Below are 21,082 nucleotides of genomic sequence, written 5' to 3' on the forward strand. Positions count from 1 at the left end.
GGTCCAACGGTTGAGCGACTTGAGCTATTTGCCTTCTCTTGGCCAGCCCTGGATAGACGAAGTTAAAACTTTTCAATATCTTTTGATACGTGGCTTATTATACTCACAGATCGGAATCATTCTCTCACGAGAAGGTTGTAGGTTTGGTTGGCCGCGTGACGGGCCCAGCCGTACATCAGAGCGGCGACAACTACGGAGTTCTCGGGTCAGCAATGGACTCCTTGATAAGTAGATAAGACCCTAGATATAACAACAGTAAATTTATTCTCCCGCTCTTCTGGCCAACTTCACAGGATGCGGCTCCATACTTCTCGATGGCCATCTAGTTCAAAAGCCAGAGTGAGCAAGTCAGAACAGCATTACCATAAAGGCGTATTAAAATTAAACATTAGACATTAGTCGACTTTCCTAGCTCCCTCTACACCTCCCATTTGTATTGCCCCTGGATCCTCTGGCGCTGCCTCTGATGCCTGTCTTCGTGCCTTCGCCCTCTCCTTCTTTTTCCTTCTCCTGCAGCCCCAAATGCAACATCCAGTACAGAGAAGTGCGAGACCCCCGACAACTCCAATAATTGGATAAATAAAGTTCTCTATGCCCCTAAGGGGCGAATCATTTACCGGCTGAGTTGACGATGTCCCCGTAACCGGTGGGGGCCAAACTCCACCCGTGTAGGGAGTTGAGCAGTCCGGAACACAAGTTGAGCCCCGTTTGTTGATCACGTAGGCTATCGTGGCAGCAGAAGCTACTAGTTTGTCCGTCTCGGAGTCGAATTCTGCGGTTGTCCCGGCTCTGACGATGCTGTCGCCAGATGTCGACCAGTAGCTAATGTTCAGCGCCCATGGAGGGCTGCCAGCAAATGAAGGTTGCCTGGCGACGCATGAGGAGATTGTCAGACTGGCGGAGCTGCCTCTGTTGTCTGTCAAGGTTGCCATTCCAAGCCACTTGAAATCATAGACACTGCATTTTTCACAGGTTAGTAAACACCAGGTGCGGACGTTCGTGGGGGCTCACGTTGGACAGCAGTAAATCTCGCGAGTCGTCTCGTCGTTGGACTTCTCCCAATCCCAAGTGCTCGCTACCGTGTACTGAACAGGACATTCTGTTGCGATATCATTATAACCTGGGAGGCAATCGTTGTTTGGCTCATCCCGAACTGCGTCAATCCCAAAGAAGGTACACGTGTGCGTATCTGGCTTGTATAGGCCTATTCCGGTGCCCCAGGAGCATTCGTCCGTCTCGTAGAAGATGTTGGAAGCGTTGACGCAGCCTGGTCCCGGAGTGAAACGAGGGATACGCAACGGTGTAGTCTGTGTGGTGAATCCAGGAGTGGATGCTGTTAAAACGTCTGTGGAGGTGCTCGTCATGGCGACTTTTCGCCTGTCGGCCGTGAACAAGGTTGTTTGCAAGCATACTTGGAAAGGCAGAATGCCACCATCTTTATATTCGCTCTCAGCACGTTTGGGTTGGGTAACATGATGCTAGCAGGGATCCTTCGCTCATATCGTAACCAATCGCCAGCTGTTGGTTCTGCTGCGCCGCCTTGGAAGCCAACCAAGGCTCGTATTCCAGCCCTTTTCGCGTCCCTTGACGCTGGGCAACGACTTAATGTGAAATAAGCTGTGGGGTTTTCTTGGCTAGAGCCAGCATTTTACGATATGAAGAAACAGTACTGGACGTAGTCTGAAGCCACGTTGGGTAGTGTTAGTAGAGGGGACGGCAACTGCATACCCCTGTAACAATTTTACCGGCTCCAAGGCTAAAGAATAAAGCTTATTCGAGTCGTCTCTGGCGTTTCTGTGAGCGTCTGGTCCAGCCCTACGATATCCAGGCAGCACATCAACCAACAAATAAGGCTGCGCCAACTCAGCCATCCAAGATGACGACCCTCCCCCAGATCAGACCAGGCGGGTCCCAAGCATCCCTGTCAAAGCCAAGACCAGGCCACGCCTTCAGACGTGATGATTGGGCTGACCTCCAGAGCTGACCATTGGCTTGACCCCCGCCCGGCTGTACCCTTGAGAATAGGCTGACATTTGCTCCGGACCGACGGACGAAACTTCCTTATTCCTCCTAGTCCACGATCATACTCTGCTCTAATCTTGGACTAGAGTGGTGATCCTTCGCCTCTGTGCAAATGACTCCACAGCCTTTGTCTAGCTCCCAGTTGCAGACGGTGCTGCTCGAGGCCAAGAGCAAGAACAGGCTGCTGCTGACACGGTCTGAGCAAGAAATATGTCCCTCAGAGCCAGTCGTTCCAGGAAATCAGAGGTTCATCAAGCTGGAGGATCACAAGCAAGGTTTCTTGTCTGAATCACTACAACGACGACGCCCACCTGCAAATCGCATACAGCTACTGCTGGAACCAGCAAGCAGAAAGCGGCCACGGGAAGCTGGCCTTCCAGAGCCACCACAGCCTTCAGATCCACAGTGTCACGGCGAGGACCAAGTCTTGCTGCCTCCAAATAACAAGAAGCGTTGTACCGAGACCCAACACAACCAACCAGATGAAACCTCGTCGAGTGACACCAAACCTGAGACTCAACATCCTGCCGGTCACACAGACGCCGTTGGTATCTCCAGCACCCCCACAGTGAAAGAGGATGAGCCCAGCACATCACCCCAGGCCAATCCAACAGCATGCCCATCGCCAGAAATCAGCTGCATGGAACTGGATCAAAAGAGTTCCAGGGCAGGCAGCTCAAATGAGATCACTTGCAATGAAGGACAGGCCACTCTTGATGATCACTGGTTGCCTACCTACGGCCCATCAATCAAGATTGAAGTCACAGGTGTTGACGCTCAAGTTCCAAATGATGAAGGCGGCCTCGTGCGACACTCTGAGGAGCAACACGGCCAAGACATCAATGCCAAGGAAACAGATCCACGGCAGATTTCGACATATAAAGAGATGAAGTCCGTCTATGATGAACAGCCAGAGGAGGCCGAGAAATGTGAGGGAGTACACAGCATCCCCACGCCTCAGGATTCTCCAGACTGGCCTGTTTTCGAGCCAGACGAGCCTTTCCAGCATCACGGAACGATCGTGCCATCCAGCCCAGCAGCTGCAGCAGAGATTAGCAATCTACAGCTCCTCCTCGAAGTACCGGATTCCCCAATGCGACTTTTCGAGGCTAGCAGTCCTTCACGTCCTCTCTGGGAGGATGACCTACCCCCCGTTGAACCAGTGGCTGATGATCATTCCCAAGCTATCAAGACCCTCTTTGTCAGTGATACGATGAACCCAGCTCATCTAACTCAGAGGCCTGTTCGCAAGGCACTGATTAGCAAACCACCCGGCAGAGAACATCCACTGTACAAAGGTACCCGAGGACCGGATGGTTTGTATCACTGCCCTTGGGAGAAGGAAGCAGGCTGCAATCACAAGCCGGCCAAGCTCAAGTGCACATTTGAGTAAGTACTTAATCACGCTGAAGTGCCGTTCGAACGCTCACGTTTCTTCTTTCCAGCAAGTTTATCGACTCCCACCTCAAGCCGTACAAGTGCAGAGCTCCAGGCTGCCAAAGCACTTCCTTTTCCTCCACCGCTTGCCTCTTTCGTCACGAGCGAGAGGCTCACGCACTACACGGCTACGGCGATAAGCCATTTCTTTGTCCGCAAGAAGGCTGTGAGCGAGCAACACCAGGAAACGGTTTTCCTCGACGCTGGAATCTTGTTGATCATATGCGAAGAAGGCATAAGCTGGACGCACCCATTTCAGGAATCATCGACGCGCGAACATCCATCAAAATGGTAGACAAGAAAGAGACTAAGAAGAAGTCTCCTATGCAAGCGGAGACAGAGGATGATTTGAAGGATAGATGGGAGACACACCGGCTTGTTTTTGAGACCCTCCTGGAGAAACTGAATGATCCCGAGAACCCCGACAACGCGGCGATGACCGAAGAGGCACAGATTCACCTATCTTCTCTGCTTAAGATCCAAGCCAAGCTAGATGAGAAGAGTAAGAATGATGATGAAAAGGGCCAGGCAGGAGAAGACTAAGGAAGAGAGCAAGGGTGATGATACCGAGGGAAAGGATGCAGAAGGAGGTGAGAAGTAGGACAGTTCCAAGCTAGCCCCGACATGAAGTTTATGAGTAAATGAATACAATACGTCTCGTTCAAACAGGGGGAAGAATCTCAAGTATCTAAGACATTGGCGGTGCCTGAAACAGAGCTGCTGCCTAGATAATGCGTATCCCGGCCATGACGATACAACACTTGTTGATCCCTGTCGGAGCAGTTTTATCTGTGCCAATATCAATCAAGGTGCATGATAACAGTATTTTAATAGCAGGAGAAACTCTCCTGTGTATTACGATATCGATAACGATCGGGCGCGTGGTTTATCCACATGCGTCTGTCCCGCATCCCTCATTTTGTGGCTTTCAGGATAAGCACTTGAGCGCTAATCCCTGAACGACTCCTCCAAGAAAGAATATTCTAGATATTTCTACAACTTTGGAGAATCTTGAAGAATCATCCAATATTCTGAGCTGTCACTTCTAAATTTGGCATAAAGGGGCGACTTTGGCCGGCTTTCACTGAGATAATTCATCCACTCTACACTCATCATTCACCCTATTCACCTCAATCATTAACACTATTCTTCTTCATTCTCAATCATTCCATTCTCTTCCTTCAATCATGGCTCATTACGCAAGTCTCCCCTCCGGTGCAACCCTCGACGTGAAGCCATTCAAGGCCCACGTCGACGAAGAGAAACTCCAGCACTTCAAGAAGCTCCTCGAGCTCTCCCCAATTGCCCCTCCCGTCTTTGAAAACACCAACGCTGGTCGCAGGTATGGAATGGAGAGAGACTGGCTCGAGAATGCAAAGAAAGAGTGGCTAAACACGTTTGACTGGCGCCAGCATGAAGATCGCATCAACTCCTTCCCCAACTTCAAGGCCTCGGTGAAGGATTCACAGGGCAACGACCTTGAGATCCACTTCTTGGCTCTGTTCTCGGAGAAGCCTGATGCCATCCCCATCGCCTTCTTCCACGGCTGGCCCGGCTCCATCTGCGAGTTCCTCGACCTTCTTGACATCCTCAAAGAGCGGTACACTCCCCAAGATCTGCCCTATCACGTCATCGTCCCGTCACTTCCCGGCTACGCCTACTCATCCGGTCCTCCCGTCGATGTCGATTACGGCGTTGATCTGGCAGCCAGCGCCATAAACAACTTGATGCTTGGCTTGGGCTTTGGCTCTGGTTATCTTGCCCAGGGCGGCGACCTTGGCAGCTTCGTTAGCCGGTTCCTTGCCATGACCTCGGATGCTTGCAAGGGCATGCACGTCAATATGATGAGTATCCCGCCACTGGACAAAGACGATCCTCTCACAGATGAGCTGGAGAAGAAGGCATTGGAGAAGGCGAAGGAGTTCCTGGACACCGGAAATGCCTTTGGACTGTTGCAGGGGACACGAAGTGCCACAATTGGATTGGCATTGAGTGCCAGTCCGTTGGCGTTGCTCAGCTGGATCGGAGAGAAGATTCTTGCATGGACTGACCAAGACCCTCCCCTCGACAAGATCCTCGAAACAGTGACACTGTATTGGCTGACGGATACTTACCCTCGGGCCATGTACCACAACCGCGGAATGGGCAACCCAGATGAGAAGCCAAAGATTGCGAGGATCAGTGTGCTCACCAACCTCACCCATGTGCAACTCCCATATGTTGCAAAGCCATGCGGCTACTCCCTCTTTGCGCACGAGGTCTTCCCAGTTCCCCAAAGCTGGGCAGCCAAGACCTGCAACCTCGTGTACTTTAACCAGCACGAGCATGGAGGTCATTTCGGGGCCATGGAGAGACCCAAAGAGCTTCTCGCGGACGTTGAAGAGTATGTTAGGAAGGTGTGGAAGACTGGCGAGTAGGAACTGGGTGATCACGCCAGTGTGATTCGGTCATGACTGGATAGCCAACTGGTTATTTTTCCCTTTCATTCCCTCTCTTGGTATTTCACTCTTTATCTTCATTTTCCTTGGCTGTACTTCGTTTGACAGATTGACAACACTGCACTACTACATTTGCCCATTGACATAGCCTCGAGTAAGTGGAAACAGGCTTCGGCATCTCGATTCACATCTTTGGTACTCTCTCCTTCAGACTAATACCTATTCTCAACCATCTGGGCCTCCCTCGTCGTATGGTATTACAAGTGATTCCATCATCCACTACTTTCTTGACTTGACATTAAAGCAGCCTCAGAAAAATGACCGAAAATTACATCCATATCAGAACAGAAGCCGGTGTGTAATGGCAGACGTATTAAATGAGAACATTGTAGCGCTAATCATAGCAGGGGTCGCACATGAAACCAACCCTTCCTCAAAAGATCCCACCAAGCTTTCGCAAGAATTCATGCCTGGCCCACGAACGCATCAAACTCAACTCCCTACCGCCTGCTCATCAAGCCGCTCTCGATTCTTCAACCGGCCTATCTGCCCCCAGTGGAATGTTCAACAGCGCCGGGTCTCCCCAATATCGTGGGTTGCAGCGTTTGCAATATGTCCAGAAGAATTGCTTCTTCAACTTCCTGGGGTGGATGACGCATTTGTCTTTGTCTCCCGGATGCTGGCAGTATCTATAGTGGGTGCGTGTTGTTATGACAAAATCGCAGAATGAGCAGTGGTAGTATACTTGTAGGATGATGCACATTGTTTCTGGATGCGTGGTCTGGATTGATCTTCGAAGGGGGATAGACGATTCGTCGAGGTTGTTGGGTTTGCAGATTCTATACAGTCGATGGTTTCTGGACAGACTTGGGAGATTTTTTATAGTCTGCTGCTACCCGAGTGTGGATATTAGACTCGGCATATGAGTCGTATTCACAGCGTGTAGAGGAGGCGCTGTACCTGGACGATGATCCAAGCTCAGACAATGCTTCCGTGACGAAACGCATTAGCTGAGACATATTAGCTGATGGAAGTTTCCCACAAGTGTGCAACTCCTACAATTAATAGTAAACGCCACTGATGCTATACCATACCAGTATGTCAGGCATACCCTTACTGGTAGGTTCATCCATCAACTTTATACCTGACAGCTGTTTCACAGGTGCAACCCGTTGTATAACAGCCATCAATGAACGATGAGGGGGAGCCATAATTCTCTACATGATCTGAACATGTGAACGAGATCATTGTTGCACATTGTGCTCTTGCAACTGTTGATCTGGGAGCTTTAGAAAAGTGGAGGAGAACTGTGATCTTTGGCCCGGACTACTACCACAGGCTAATAGTACATGATGAGATATACCCCTAATGACATCTATATCTTGTCCAGCTCAATATCTCAGCTTATTTCCTTATTCACGCATCAACCCAGCAATCTTGTCTTCTCGCCAATACCACAAGCCAGCCCACGTGGCCCCAGATCCGGCCAGAAACTGACCAGCAACAACATCGATGCTGCCTTCACTGCCTCACATGTCTTCATATATCCAAGCTGACGCAAATCCCAGATGGAGTAGAGATTGCTCCTCGCAAACGCTGTCATGGCCAATGCCATGTCACTCCTGGGAAAGATTCCCAGCTTTTCAGCAAAGGTTAAAAGGCGGCATTGCGCGTTGAAAGGGTTTGGCAGGCCTAGGGAAATCTTGCAGGTGTCGATCCCGGACTTTGCCATGCGTATGCGAGAGAGGCAATGTATGCCGCAACCTGTATGGTAAAGGCGTAGGTATATACCGCCTTGATTGACTCCATATCCTTCATCTTACATCGGTCATAGATGGCTTCGTCATCGTCCTCTTTCGGCTGACGTTTGCACTTCCATCTTCTCAAGCCTGCAGCGATCGCCACTGCAAGAACATTAAATAGAGGTGTAAAAACAGAGTTGTAACCTGCCAGATTCCAGGATAATTATGCCATGCATGGGCATTAGGAGTTGGAGCCAGTAGGAACCACAAAGTCAAGCCTAATGTCGGGAACCAATGACTTGACCACCTCGACAGGCACAGTACGTCCTGTGGGCTTCTCATAGGAGAATAGTGCAGTCAAGATAGAATACAATGGCCCGATTCCACCGATGCCTTGGATTTGCATTCGGACTGAGAGCAGCGACGGCAGAGTCAGAGGAGTCGCCTGGTTACCGGTGCGGGAAGCCTCGATGGCGCATATCAAGAGCGGCGAAATGACCTAGGACAAAAAGCTTCAAAGTTGGACTCTTGTTAAGGGATCCGTGTCCAAAATCGGAACAGCGAAGACAAAAGTAAAGAGGTTGAAAATTTCACTGGCTGATGTGTTGCCAAGCCACTTCAAGGTCATGGTGGACTTGCTCCATTGGTCGATCTCGAAAAAGGGTAGCCTGAACGCTTGCGAGAAATAAAGTACAGAAGCGCCATGCCCCCAATGCAGATCTTCTTGACAATCCTATAGGCCCTTGGGTCGAGATATGCCCCGGACAGCAGGCTCAGAAGACTCTCTCGTCCGCTCAAAGGCTATACAAACTTGCAAACGATTTTAGATATCGCGGGGTTCTCATAGGCGAAGAGTGACTGTTGGTCATGGGCTCGGCTGACAATCCCCATAGCACGCCCATACTGTATCTGATTGAAGATATTTTCAATCTCTTCGTCCGCTAGGCTATTCAAGTAGCCACCTCGGCTATCTCTTGTTCGAAGCAGAGCATCCATCAACTCTGCACACGACTCCATGGCGTCATTGGCCCCTTGGCCCCTTGGCCCCTTCTCCCACGCTAAGAACGCAGTGTTGGTCGCAAATTCTGGCAACCACATATAACCTTGTCAGGGGGCGCCACAGGGTTCCCTACCAATGAAATCGGCGCAGAAAGCGCACTGATCATTCTGGGTTTCTTTGGCGGTGTTAGATCGAGCCAAAATTTTCCTCCGGCCTCATCTTGGAGGTTATAAAAGAGGGCCCGGACCGCACCATGACAACACCCAATTCTCAGCAACGACCGCACTCCTTCAATTCAATCACACGCTCTCTCAACAAGATGGCAGGCTCAAGAAGCATCACTCCAGAGGAGTGGGAATCGCTCAAAGCAGTCATTTCTGACCTGTACCTAAACCAGAAAATGACACTGGCTGAGGTGATGAGACTCATGGAAGATGAGCATGGGTTCCGAGCCAGGTCTGACATGGTCTCCACAGCAGGCAGTGTTCTAACGTGTCAATAGCAAAGCCCAGTACGTTCGAAAGTTGAAGAACTGGGGAATGGAGAAGAATTCAACCAACCAGAAGTGGAAAGTTGCGGCCCAGCAAGTTCAGAAGCGGAAGTTGGAGGGAAAGGAGACCGAGATCCTCATCAACGGAAGGTTGATCCCGTGGAAGAAGCTCAGAAAAGAGACAGCCAGATATACTGGTTCCCAATCCGACATGAGAGAAGGATCAGGCGGGTTTTGTATTCAAACATAATCGGGAAACAAGCATGGGCTGACACTGTTAGATATCCCAACGGATCTTTCAACCGGCGTGATTGCTCGTACTCCACCAGGAGAATTTCCCACAGGCATCCAAACCATTCATATACCGTGGTTCCAGTTTCAGGCTTTTGTGGAGTCATCCAGTACGTTGAATCTGCTGAATCCTTGTCTTGATCAGACGCTCATCAGTCCCTCAACAATAGTCGAGTGTCTTACCGTGGACGCTAGCCCCCTTTTTATGAATCTTCCATCCACCTACAATCCGACAGAATGGGAGCACTCGATGGGCTTCTCCGGCGACCTTGGCACCGAGCCACTTCCTTCTATCCCGAACAATGAACTGGATCTGTTGCTAGGCTGGGACCCGAGTTCTGCCAATGAGGAACAGGCACAGTCTTCTTCGCTGCTCGATCCGAGTTGCCGTGAGGCTAGAGGGCTTCTCGAAGAGTGCCTAGACGAGTTCATCGATCCGGACAACCCAGATTATTCCTCTCGAATCTCTTCGAGTTTGGAGGAAATCACCATCGATCGACATGACGGAGACCTCGTGCACCATGTAAAAAGGCTTTCAACTGCCTCGGGACACGAGGCAGTGTTTCAACTGCTCCGTTATACGGTCTACCTCTCCTCCAACAACCTCTTATCCGACACGAAGACCGACAAACTCTTGAGGTGGATTATCGACAGTGGACACCTCTGGACTTTGGAGAGTTTACTCGGAAGTACGCTCCCCACCACCAAGATCTTTGCCTCCAACCTCCTAGTGAGTGCTGCCAGACTTGGAGAAGTCAACCTGGTTAAAGCTCTTCTCGCGAAAGGGTTTGACCCTAATACTCTTGCTGGTACGCCAGAAAAGAAAACTCCCCTGGAGGTAGCTGCAGATCAAGGAAGCGTCTCCCTTGTAAAGGTCTTGCTGGACGCCAAAGCCAGTCCCAATGTTCACCATCAGAATAGCCACCCCGCCTCCAGGACAGCTCTCCACAGTGCAATCTCTGGCCGCCACGAGAACTCAGTCATTGCGAGAATGCTGATTGATGGGGGTGCGGATGTGAACGCAGTAGGCCGAGATTGGGACCGCCCGACAACGATGCTCAATTTGGCAGCACACTATGGGGATCCAGACCTTGTTCAGAAGCTGCTGGACGCTGGCGCCCGGGTGAATGAAATGTCCGTGGGCGAAGGCACGGCACTGCAAATTGCAGTAAGCCGAGGCAACATAGAGATCACTGAGATTTTGATCGCAGCGGGAGCTGACGTCGATTGCCCGATCGGCAAGGCATATCAAGATGTATGCCAACTTTCCGCAGAGAAGAAATGGTCCGATGTTGTTGAAACGCCAATCCAACGGGCAGCGAATGAAGACAATATGGAGATGGTACAAGTTCTTCTGGAAGCCGGTGCAGACATTCACGGCTTCCCGGCCAGAGAGGTTTTCCCGAGGCTCATGTCCAGTGGTAAACTCAGCGAGGAGGAGGACGAGGAAGAAGAAGAACACTATTTGGATCATTGTGACCTTACTTGCAGGCTACGACCGGCACTAATGTCAGCTGTGGCAAGGGAAAATGTCGTTCTGGTTCGAATGCTCTTGAACCTGGGCGCAGATGTCAATGCTAGAGGCTGTGAAGGCACTGCATTGCAATTAGCATCGGCGCAAGGAAACGTCAAGCTCGTTCAGCTATTGCTGAAGAAGGGGGCAGACGTGAACAGTGCCGTTCAGAATCACAAAAGAGGGAGAACCGCTCTCCAAGCAGCTGCAGGATCGGGAGACGAGGATCTGGTCGAGTGCCTGCTCAAAGCTGGTGCTCAGGTCAACGCCCTCCCAAGTTCTTGCGAAGGCCGCACCGCAGTTCAAGCAGCTGTCGAATCAAAGAACATCGACTTGGTCAAGTTATTGGTCAATGCTGGCGCTGATATCAATGCTGCACCTGCGCCTACGGATGGCTGCACATGCCTTCAAGCAGCCGCTGCCAGCAAGAATGTCGAGATGGTGGAACTGCTGCTTCAGCTCGGGGCTGATGTTGATAGCCCTGCATCCTCTGAAAGCGGCGGACGAACACCCTTGCAAGCTGCAATCGAGTCTGGTCATGAACGGGTATCTGCGATGCTGATTGAAAGGGGAGCGAACCTCAATCTGCCATCATCGGTTGAAGAAGGGTCTTCAGCGCTCGGCTTTGCTATTGCGAATCACAACCGTGACCTGGTTCACTCGCTGCTAGCCGGTGGAGCAGATCCAAATGGCTGCGGGGGGAAGCAGACGCCTCTCGGAATTGCGACGAGTCTGCGTGTCCTTGACATCGTGTGCTGCCTTTTGGATGCCGGTGCAGATGTGAACAGAACTCACGAGCGCAAGACACCGCTCGAATTCGCTGTCGAGGGAGATAGTCTAGATATAGCGCGTGCTATACTACGTGCTAAACCGACATTTGGCGGTCAAGTTGGCGGGGAAGTACTCCGACAGGCGGTCCGCAACAACTCGCTCAAGATGGTCGAGCTTTTACTTTCACATGGGGTCAGCGTGAACAAGCCTCTGGGTATGAAGGGAAACTCTCCCCTTCTGGAAGCAGTGAGACGATGGAGTATCAACGAGGACCTTGTCCGTACTTTGTTGAGCCACCATGTTGATGTGAACTCGGATCACGGTGAACCTCTTCAGGTCGCTGCTGCGAAGGGTTCTATCTGGACAGTACAAGCCTTGCTCAAAGCCGGGGCCAACGTCAACTCCCCGGCCCTTGGTCCATATTCCAGGACGGCCCTTCAAGGAGCAGCTGCATCAAGAAAAACTGAGCTCGTTGATATATTACTGGAAGCTGGAGCAGATATCAACGCTCCTCCTAGTCCAGAGTGGGGCGAAACAGCGCTCCAAGCGGCAGTTGCTCGAGGATCTGTTCGCATGGTCAAGTTTCTGCTTTTGCACGACGCCGATGTCAATGCCCCGGCAAGTCCGTACCATGGGGCAACAGCACTACAAAAAGCAGCAATGGCGGGTCATCTGCGCATTGCATTGATGCTACTTAAAGAAGGCGCTGATATCAACGCGCCACCGGCGGCGACTGGAGGACGCACAGCGCTCGAAGCCGCGGCCGAACATGAACGCCTTGATCTTACGTGCCTGCTTCTTCGCAATGATACTGAGCTTGAGACTTTGGAGAGGAGGTGTAAACGAGCTGCAAAACTGGCGGCCTCAGCTGGCAATCATATACTTGCTAATGTTCTGCGGGAATGGAAGAAGGATTAGGAAAGGTATGTCTCGCAGTAATCACACGCAATTGGGTTCTCTCTCCTCGGTAGGAATTTCAGACATTTACATGCCATGCTAGACCTGATAGTTGAAAGAATTGCAAAAATGATCAGATGTTTTACAATCATTTCAAACAGAAAAAGTATTACTTCAAGACCATATTCATCTCAAGATCGAGAGTCACAGCCGCGTCCCCAACATACCTAACCCACTAGGTGCCCCTTCGTTTGTCACCAAAACTTCAAGATCCGCGGCATGGGCCGTAGGGATAAAACCCGCCAGCACTGATGAGACTCTATGAAAACCCATGCTTACATTTAGTCCGCTTGTTTTCCCTGCCACGTAGGCTTTTAGTCTTGCCCATCCTCTCGCCCAGCATCCAGCCTGTGTCGCAAGATGTACTTATTTCAAGTCACCCATCAGCATCCTTGAAGCCACTTGTTCCGCTGGTATCATGCGTGTTTCGGCTTCCGTGGTTCCTCTTCAAAGAGAATTTCCAGTTTCCTGAACATCAGAATAACGAAAGCGGTATCCGGGTATATGTTGCAGTACGCGCGTAGTGCTTCTTCGCAGCACATGAAACCGCTGTTGTTCTACAAGCGAAACTAAACTTCCCCAATAACCACTCGCATCTGCCTTGCTCATCATGCAGCATACACATCGGCTGTTTCTGTGTTGTTTTGGGGAGAACAATAACACTCGCACAACCTTGGTGTGAGTTGACCTTCGTTTCGGTCAATGTGCTCCAAACCTCCAGCCTCTACTGCCCTGCTTAGGCCCGCTTCGCCCCCATATAGTGAGGGTCTAGATTCTATTCTTGACTGTCATCTCTCATACGTCTAGGTAGCACCTCAGGCGATTAGTCAAACGACAGCGGTGGTAGCTCATTCGCAAATCTCAACTTATCTAGACGTCGCGAAGACGGGCAACATGGAAACTGGAGCACATTTGAGAGACTTACGCGTCCCGTCACTCAGCATAACTCGGGGACATCGGACATCCGTTTGAAAACGTAAGTTCATCCGTTGCCTGCTGACTGGCATACGAAGCCTATTCATATATCGGTTTATATCGGGTGAGCCTATTTACAGTTTCAGGTAGTTGGCAGCGATATTCGAACCACAGACATGCCCTCATCTCAGATAGTAAGTCCTACATCCAGACGGGATGACAAATAACGGCAGGTTCCATCTCACCCCGTATACCCTCGGAAGGATCTGCTTATGGCAGACGCATACTCCTCACTTGCATCCTGCTTACTGAAAACAGCAAACAGCCAAGACCTCACAGCCTGCTTCATAATAGACATTATTTTCAAGGATGGGATACGTGCTACGAGGTCTGTCGGCGAAATAGCCTGCTGTGTAACTGTTTGCCGAAAGAGTCCTCTTGCGTTGAGCAATGCCACAATGGCGAACACAATAGTCTTGCGTAGCTATGTAACGTGTACCAGGCTCACGGAGCCTCAGTTATCATCATGCATCGCACGTGTATGATTGTCACATGGGATATGGCCGCAGTAGCTACCCATAGCTGAAATCACATCAGACTCTATTGAAATGGCGCACGGCACGACGGCATCATTCCAAGGTCGACCATATTCAGCTCGGTCTTGGCATCTGCCGCAGTGGTGCACTTTCTGTGCTGATATTTGCTCGAAAAGCAGGCTAGCAGATGCGGGCTTGCGAGGAGGCTTACAGCTTCGCCCTCGACGTAATCGAATGCAAAGATTCGACCATCCCAGAGGCCTCTTGATCACATCGTGAGAGATGGCTCGTGTACTTGGAAGCCACCACCCTTTTGTCTTGGTTGCACACCATCAGCCAGCCCGTATGCCCTTCGGTAACACTGATTTCCGGGTCAAGACACGGGCTACCTAAGCCGTCTTGCGAGGTAGGGCTGAGGACAGGAACGCCAGTAAGCATAGAGAGTAACGTCTCATTGGAGGAGTTAAGCTTACTAAAAAAAAGGTCCGGTGAGCCATCACTAAAGGGTTTAGCCGTAGGGCGAGCTGAGTTTATCTCGGCCTTGCCCACGATGACGGAACTGAGTATCCACCTCATCGGAGGGTACATGCTCACGCCTACATCTGACATCCAAGACACTTTGACAGCCTGATATGCACATATGCCGCTCATCCTGACAAACAGACATATCCCGCAAATCCTTCCAGCGTCGCAGGAAGAAGGATCGCCATGACGTGCTGTATTGTCTTTGAATACGAGGAGGATGCTGCGACAAGGCCGACAGTCTCGCACTTTGGTCAGGTTACAGCGGCGTCAACTGCCAACTCCAGCAATAGATTACCCAGCCCGACCTGCTAGTCTTACACACGTTATGCAAGCTCGTGATGGAGGCGTGGCACAGCTGACCCTCCCTCAGCCCCGAGCATCACGGCATCTCGTTGCGGGGTAGACACGGCAGACTCGGGGCCCTCGTCCGGGTGGACCTCTCGCCTCTGGGATGCCACCACCATCATTACCACATGGACTCCGGTCCAGGCCTGTCCGATCAGCACAGCCACCCCGAGCACTAACAGACAGACTATCGCCGATTCCGCCAAGGCCATTGCCCAGAGGCTAGCGCTGATTCGCTGGGCGCAGCTAAGAGCGAACTGGCGGAGGCTCAGTCAGCCCGAAATAGCAACCCACTGTACCACGAGGCTTTCCACCCGCTTATGACGGAACAGAGCCCCAGCCCTGGCTAAGTTAGGTGTTGTGTTGAGAGGCTTGACACTCGCATGCTGCGCCGGCCATCACCATCTTCCGTGTTGTAGATGGAGGTTTGCGCTGAAAGTCGACGGCAACTTTCAACAGAGGCTTTTGTGCGAGGAGAATTCTATTATTTAAGAATCAAGTGATTCCCCGATCAATCCATTCTCTTCATTCTCATCATCCTCATCCACCTCTCACTTACACAACAACTCAACCATCTTTCACTTACACCAACATTCACACAACACTCGCTGCCTTTCATACCACTACTTGATTAATTTATCTCTTCTTTCAATCTTCAATATGCGCTACTCCCTCACTCTCATCGCCTTTGCCGCCACGGCTCTGGCTCTTCCCACTGCCAAGCCCGCCGATGATGGCTCTTGGGCTCCTGGCAAGTACGAGGGCAAGGGCACAGGCTACGACGACGGCAAGTGGCACGAGGGCAAGTACGAAGGCGGCAGCACCGGCCACGACGACGGAAAGTGGTATCCCGGAAAGTACCCCGGCGGCAAGGCCAAGCGCAATGACGACGGTTCCTGGGCCCCTGGCAAGTATGAGGGCAAGGGAACTCCCTACGACGACGGAAAGTGGCACGAAGGAAAGTACGAGGGTGGTGATACTGGCTACGATGATGGCAAGTATCATGGCGGCAAGGTCAAGCGCAACGACGATGGAAGCTGGCACGAGGGAAAGTATGAAGGCAAGGGAACCCCTTATGACGATGGCAAGTGGCATGAGGGCAAGTACGAAGGTGGTGATACCGGTTACGACGACGGAAAGTACCACGGCGGCAAGGTCAAGCGCGCGGATGACGGCTCTTGGCACGAGGGAAAGTATGAGGGTGGTGACACCGGATATGATGACGGCAAGTGGGAGGAGGGCAAGTACGAGGGCGGTGATACTGGCTATGATGATGGCAAGTACCACGGCGAGAAGACCAAGCGCAACGATGACGGCTCCTGGCACGAGGGCAAGTACGAGGGTGAGGGTACTCCCTACGATGATGGAAAGTGGCACGAGGGAAAGTATGAGGGCGGCGACACCGGCTACGACGACGGCAAGTACCACGGTGGAAAGAAGAACTAAGCGGAATTGGTTTCATTCGGCACTTTTCTCAACGACATTGGGCTGGAGTTTTTGGGCTTTAGACATGGTACATATTCGCTTCTTTCCAGCGGCCTCGGTCTTTTGACTCATGGTTGACTTGGTCCTCTTTTGGCCTTCTTGTTTATACTGATTCATTCCTTTTACTTTATATACATGGATACATTGGCACTTCAACACAATCGTCCATCGACAGTGACTTGCTTTGATCGTAATGCATCTTCCCCATTTAAGATCAACTGCCTGTGAATCCCCTTGCATGCAGTTTCATAATATTTCAGTAGAGTCGTGTCTTGAGAATTGGGCCCTGTCCTCTGCCATCTTGCGACGACGCCACACGGCTGTTGTCCAAATGGCAAGACACTGGTGTTGCGGAGACTGAAGAGACTAGACATACGGCGCAACAGCTGGCAGCCAAGAGAACCGATAAACTCATTTTCGGGGCCAATGAGCATGGATGAAGTCATCCGATCCATGACGACAGTTAATCTGGCTCGAACATCCACGTTTCGCTCATGAGGACCGGACCTCGGAGCGCCCGACCAGGGATCCACTGAGACGGGCGGCCCCACCCGAGCCGAAGCTCGCAAGGTCCGCACACGGAGACGCAAAAGCGGCAACACACGCATGCAAGGCAGGACAAATAAAGACAGATGATGGCTGTGAGATGAAAACACGGAAAGAGGAGGAAAAGGATGCGAGAAATGCAGAAGGGAACAATGAATTAAACGGGAGGTCACGAGAAGAGGCAGAAGACGGGTCATTGTGCGGGGCCCACTTTGGATATTTTATGATGATTCTTATGATGATTGCGGATGAGGATTTGCTCAGGGCGGGCCCAAAGAGGTAAGTCGGCCAAATACAGCAAAAGTCAACGAACAGCACCACAAAAACATCACCAACAGCATCAGCACTCCGGAATGGCAAACGATTTGCTTCAAAGGGCAAAAAAGTAAGGTCGACAACGGCAGGATTCGAACCTACGCGTGCGAACACAATGCCTTGATATGCAGGATAGCAGGGCATCGCCTTAACCACTCGGCCACGTTGTCCTCTTTGATGCCAGGGACGTTCAAACTTGGGAATATGAAGAGAGAAATTTTCATGATCGACGTTTCCAGGACTCGCTACGCCTTGTGAAGAATCTTCTTCATCGCCAAATATCTGGATGACTTGTTTTTCCATTCATTGCCCCTTCACACTCATTCTAACATGGTGGCCGACTTGATCTCTCATCGCGCTTCGATATGTGGCTGAGCGTTGTGGCTGCCACCATTCAGGATGGCTTTGACGAGGATGTCCTTCGAACTCGCATGTCTCTTCGAGGTATGAAGATGATGAATTTGCAAAATACAACGCTTAAACGAGACAAGAAGTCCTGATTCATGTTTATGCAGCAAGCAAATTAGTACCAGACTAAGTTTTGTTTTAAGCGCCCTTGATGCACTAGGCTCCTTCGCGGACGTAGAAGTCTGCACGAAAACAAAAAGACGAGAAGCACACCTCACAACTTCGGAAAAGATGCCATTGCCATATCCGGCAACTAGAAACAGGGCCATATCATGTCCGTATTCCGAAGAAAGCTGCTGGATTAATTGCCTCTTGATATTCGGTGCCAGTCGAGCCGCGTTGTGTTGACACTGGGGTGTAGGGTACGCGTCGCGTCGGCCAAAAGCCACCACGTCTCATGGTTGATGGTGACTGGTGCGTGAGCCCTCAAAGTCTTCCTGCATAACACTATCCATCAGCTCAGTCTCCCTTAGGGTTGGCTTTAGACGAGCTTTCTCATACTCGATACTTTGTTTAGATGTTTCATGAAATGATTATTATTGCATAATGACGAACGCACAACTAAGCGTTAACACATGAGATGGAGAAACAAGATAATCATAAATAGCACTCGACCGGACGAGGGTACACTCCTCGTGCATAAAGAACTGTATCATGAATTCATTGTTGGGCTTAGCGATCAGCTTGATAAAGAGGCAAATCACAGGCGATCCAGTTCTGGTTGTAGGTTTAGCAGTGAGGAAGATGAAGCCAAGATATATGATTACCAGAGTAAGATTGGTGCTTCCCTTGCCACGCACTTCAAGAACACGAAGAACGGTCTATACGTAGCGATGGATAAATCGTCGATGTTGATGAGCTTAGGTCGAGCTGGACACAATAGGTGTCCTAAGAATCTAGTAAAAACACCCTGAGTAGTAAACTACATATATCTGCTACCCCTGAGAGCAACAGCTGGTTGTAACTATAGCCAAGGGCAGGACGTACAGTAGGCAGCAATCCCACCAGTAAGTCAAAGTTGACAAATCAGAAGGTTTTTCGCATTATGAACTCGACCTCAACCGGGATAAGATAATCCTCCTTATACTTCCACACACATAATGGTGTGAAGAACAATGTGCATCGTCGAGATATTAGTTACGGTTAAGCAATGCTTGGCTGGCGAGATCTCTGACAGTCAACAGGATGCTGCGTTCCCATTGCTTCTCTTGCGTTGTGGATCTGTTAGATCCCTGAAGCCACCAGACAGCTGTCTGACCACTGGACACTGAAAGCTTTGGACTAGAGCATCGGTCGTCGCACAAAGAAATGAAGCGCTCTAAAACACCATGGCTAATTGCAATGTTTCTGAACTCGAACCTGAACTTGACGATTTCCAATGTGCAACGATATCTACTGCACTTACGAAGCCGCTATCACCAGCAAAGGATCGATAGCTCAGCGGTACGAGCGAGGGATTGCAGATCCCTAGGTCCCGTGTTTCGATCCACGGTCGGTCCTGTTGGTTTTCTTTTTGCGTGTCAAAGCCACGATCACTCGCTTTCACACATGTACAAAGTCAACCAGAACATCTCACGGCTTTACTTCATTTTTATGCTTGATGCCATCACCAGACCCAAGGACCCCGTTTCTCAGTCGTTATTCTCGCCCCGCCTTTCCCACACTTCTTACAGCGGCACTGAAGGACCTCTACCGACACCCTCTTGCCCCACCCGGTACAACTTTGCCCGCAATGTCCCTCTAGAGGCATCAACGGGTTTAGAAGCACTGAGCATAGAAGCTCCTTTGAAAAGTCGGGAAAATCGTCCAGCACCTCCTGGATGGCATGCCAGCTCTCCCCCTGGTCCATGGCCGTCCGAATCTCTGCCCTTGCAAATTCCACCGCGGCCTCTCGGAGCGGCCGAGACGCTTCTGCAGGCATGTGGTAGATGTTGGGGATTGAGTCAAGGAACTTTGCAAAATCACGGTCCTTTGCGAGACACTTGGTGTACCTTTCCGTTGCCAAGGCTATTAGGCCTTGAATGTCGTACTTGTCTGCCAAGGCGGCCATGGCTGTATGCAGAAAAAGCACTGGAAGCTCTTTGCCACCGTCAGTATCGTCCTCAGTCGTGCTCTCTTTATCGGGGTCGGAATAATCGTCGGTATACATGTATTCCACCATGCGACTGACAATGGCTAGGGGGTAATCGTCAATCGTGTATGTGCGAGATGTTGCCTCCTGAAATCAAGTGAGTTTCTAAGCTACTGTGGACATTTGCGGGGTCGTTTCTTACACTGAATCTTGACGTACATGCCCTGTAAAAAACAGAAGATTTGCCACTGATGATGACCCGGTGGACGTCGATTCTTTCCTCTTCGCATAGAATGGCAAAGTCCGTAAAGTCGCCATTCGCACGCACACTAGATAGGGTTATTTATTGCTCTGAGGATCAAATGCGATTTCTGGAGGCAACATACTTGGCCATTCCGGAATAGGACTTGGGAGTCATTGTGATATTTGAAATGGGAATTTAGATGTTTGGAAGTGGTGTTGGTGTATTCACCTGTGTGAGAAACGAAGTTGGAATTGAAAGCTTGAGTTTGTTTGTGGAGGAGAAATAGAGTAACATGGACCCAAGGGGAGGGCTCAGTATAAATGGGCAAAGAAAAGTCAAATCTACTTCGACAGACGACCGGAGCCAACTAGACCCTTTTCAGAGGATGTGTGATACCTAAGCTTGAGCGACATAGGCATGGTTAAAGCTTACGTTAAAGGTTTCGGCGTGCGTAGCAGAAAAGCCACAAGGAAAGCCCTGAAAACATGGCGGGAATGGAGGCAAAGTGACACGAGCTCTTTGATATGAAGCTTGTGCATGATAGAGTTGTGAAGAGGCGCTTGACAGTGCAGCTTGAAGCCTAAACCGACTGAGCGTGACCAACCAATTAAAGTTTTTAACTGAACTAACTGGGTTGTATACCGTTGTGTCGGGGAAAACATAGGCCCGTTCTGCACAGGACCAAGGCGGTTGTTAACTCACACTCCGACCATCAAATGTCCTCCCTGGGAAACCATAACCTTCTCATGAGCTATTTCCATCTCCAGTGGTCACCGGCACAGTGCAGTTTTACGTGGGGGACCCCAAACGCTGCCTGTCTTCGGGGCAATTAGTCTAGCATCTTTCACCATAGGATGATACAACCCATGGCCACAACTGAAAAGGGTCGCCGGACTATCGAAGACGGCAACCTTGCCTTGGTCAAGGACCAAAACCTTGTCGTGGTAAAACTGGATACCTGTTGGTACCTACCCGGGTCGCCTGGCAAGAGAAAGTGTTCAGGACACTTATTGTTGACTCGAGTTTGTGCA

At 50.6% G+C, this 21,082-nt stretch overlaps 6 protein-coding genes across 6 annotated transcripts; 4 read left to right on the forward strand and 2 right to left on the reverse strand.

Moving 5' to 3' along the window:
- Positions 1-395: 395 nt before the first annotated feature.
- Positions 396-1,364, reverse strand: MRS44_015282 (uncharacterized protein; the record flags this gene model as incomplete). The annotated part of the gene is made up of 2 exons (XM_046277598.2): positions 396-957; positions 1,012-1,364. 2 exons carry the CDS (start codon positions 1,362-1,364, stop codon positions 396-398), a joined length of 915 nt encoding a protein of 304 aa, XP_046126214.2.
- Positions 1,365-2,134: 770 nt separating this feature from the next.
- On the forward strand, positions 2,135-4,002 carry MRS44_015283 (uncharacterized protein; the record flags this gene model as incomplete). Its single annotated transcript, XM_046284350.2, has 2 exons — positions 2,135-3,411; positions 3,468-4,002. 2 exons carry the CDS (start codon positions 2,135-2,137, stop codon positions 4,000-4,002), a joined length of 1,812 nt encoding a protein of 603 aa, XP_046126215.2.
- Positions 4,003-4,646: 644 nt separating this feature from the next.
- MRS44_015284 (uncharacterized protein) lies at positions 4,647-5,876 on the forward strand (the record flags this gene model as incomplete). The annotated part of the gene is made up of 1 exon (XM_046267803.2): positions 4,647-5,876. The coding sequence occupies one exon, from the start codon at positions 4,647-4,649 to the stop codon at positions 5,874-5,876; it is 1,230 nt and encodes a 409-aa protein (XP_046126216.2).
- Positions 5,877-8,892: 3,016 nt separating this feature from the next.
- MRS44_015285 (uncharacterized protein) lies at positions 8,893-12,622 on the forward strand (the record flags this gene model as incomplete). The annotated part of the gene is made up of 3 exons (XM_065619143.1): positions 8,893-9,095; positions 9,142-9,365; positions 9,411-12,622. The coding sequence occupies 3 exons, from the start codon at positions 8,893-8,895 to the stop codon at positions 12,620-12,622; spliced, it is 3,639 nt and encodes a 1,212-aa protein (XP_065475215.1).
- Positions 12,623-15,642: 3,020 nt separating this feature from the next.
- On the forward strand, positions 15,643-16,428 carry MRS44_015286 (uncharacterized protein; the record flags this gene model as incomplete). Its single annotated transcript, XM_065619144.1, has 1 exon — positions 15,643-16,428. The coding sequence occupies one exon, from the start codon at positions 15,643-15,645 to the stop codon at positions 16,426-16,428; it is 786 nt and encodes a 261-aa protein (XP_065475216.1).
- Positions 16,429-18,869: 2,441 nt separating this feature from the next.
- MRS44_015287 (uncharacterized protein) lies at positions 18,870-20,225 on the reverse strand (the record flags this gene model as incomplete). The annotated part of the gene is made up of 5 exons (XM_046282669.2): positions 18,870-19,010; positions 19,142-19,203; positions 19,408-19,954; positions 20,010-20,136; positions 20,194-20,225. 5 exons carry the CDS (start codon positions 20,223-20,225, stop codon positions 18,870-18,872), a joined length of 909 nt encoding a protein of 302 aa, XP_046126220.2.
- Between the last annotated feature and the right edge of the window lie 857 nt (positions 20,226-21,082).

The sequence above is a fragment of the Fusarium solani genome (assembly GCF_023522795.1).
Source record: "Fusarium solani strain SB1 chromosome Unknown bctg00000011, whole genome shotgun sequence".
NCBI classification, from domain to species: domain Eukaryota; kingdom Fungi; phylum Ascomycota; class Sordariomycetes; order Hypocreales; family Nectriaceae; genus Fusarium; species Fusarium solani.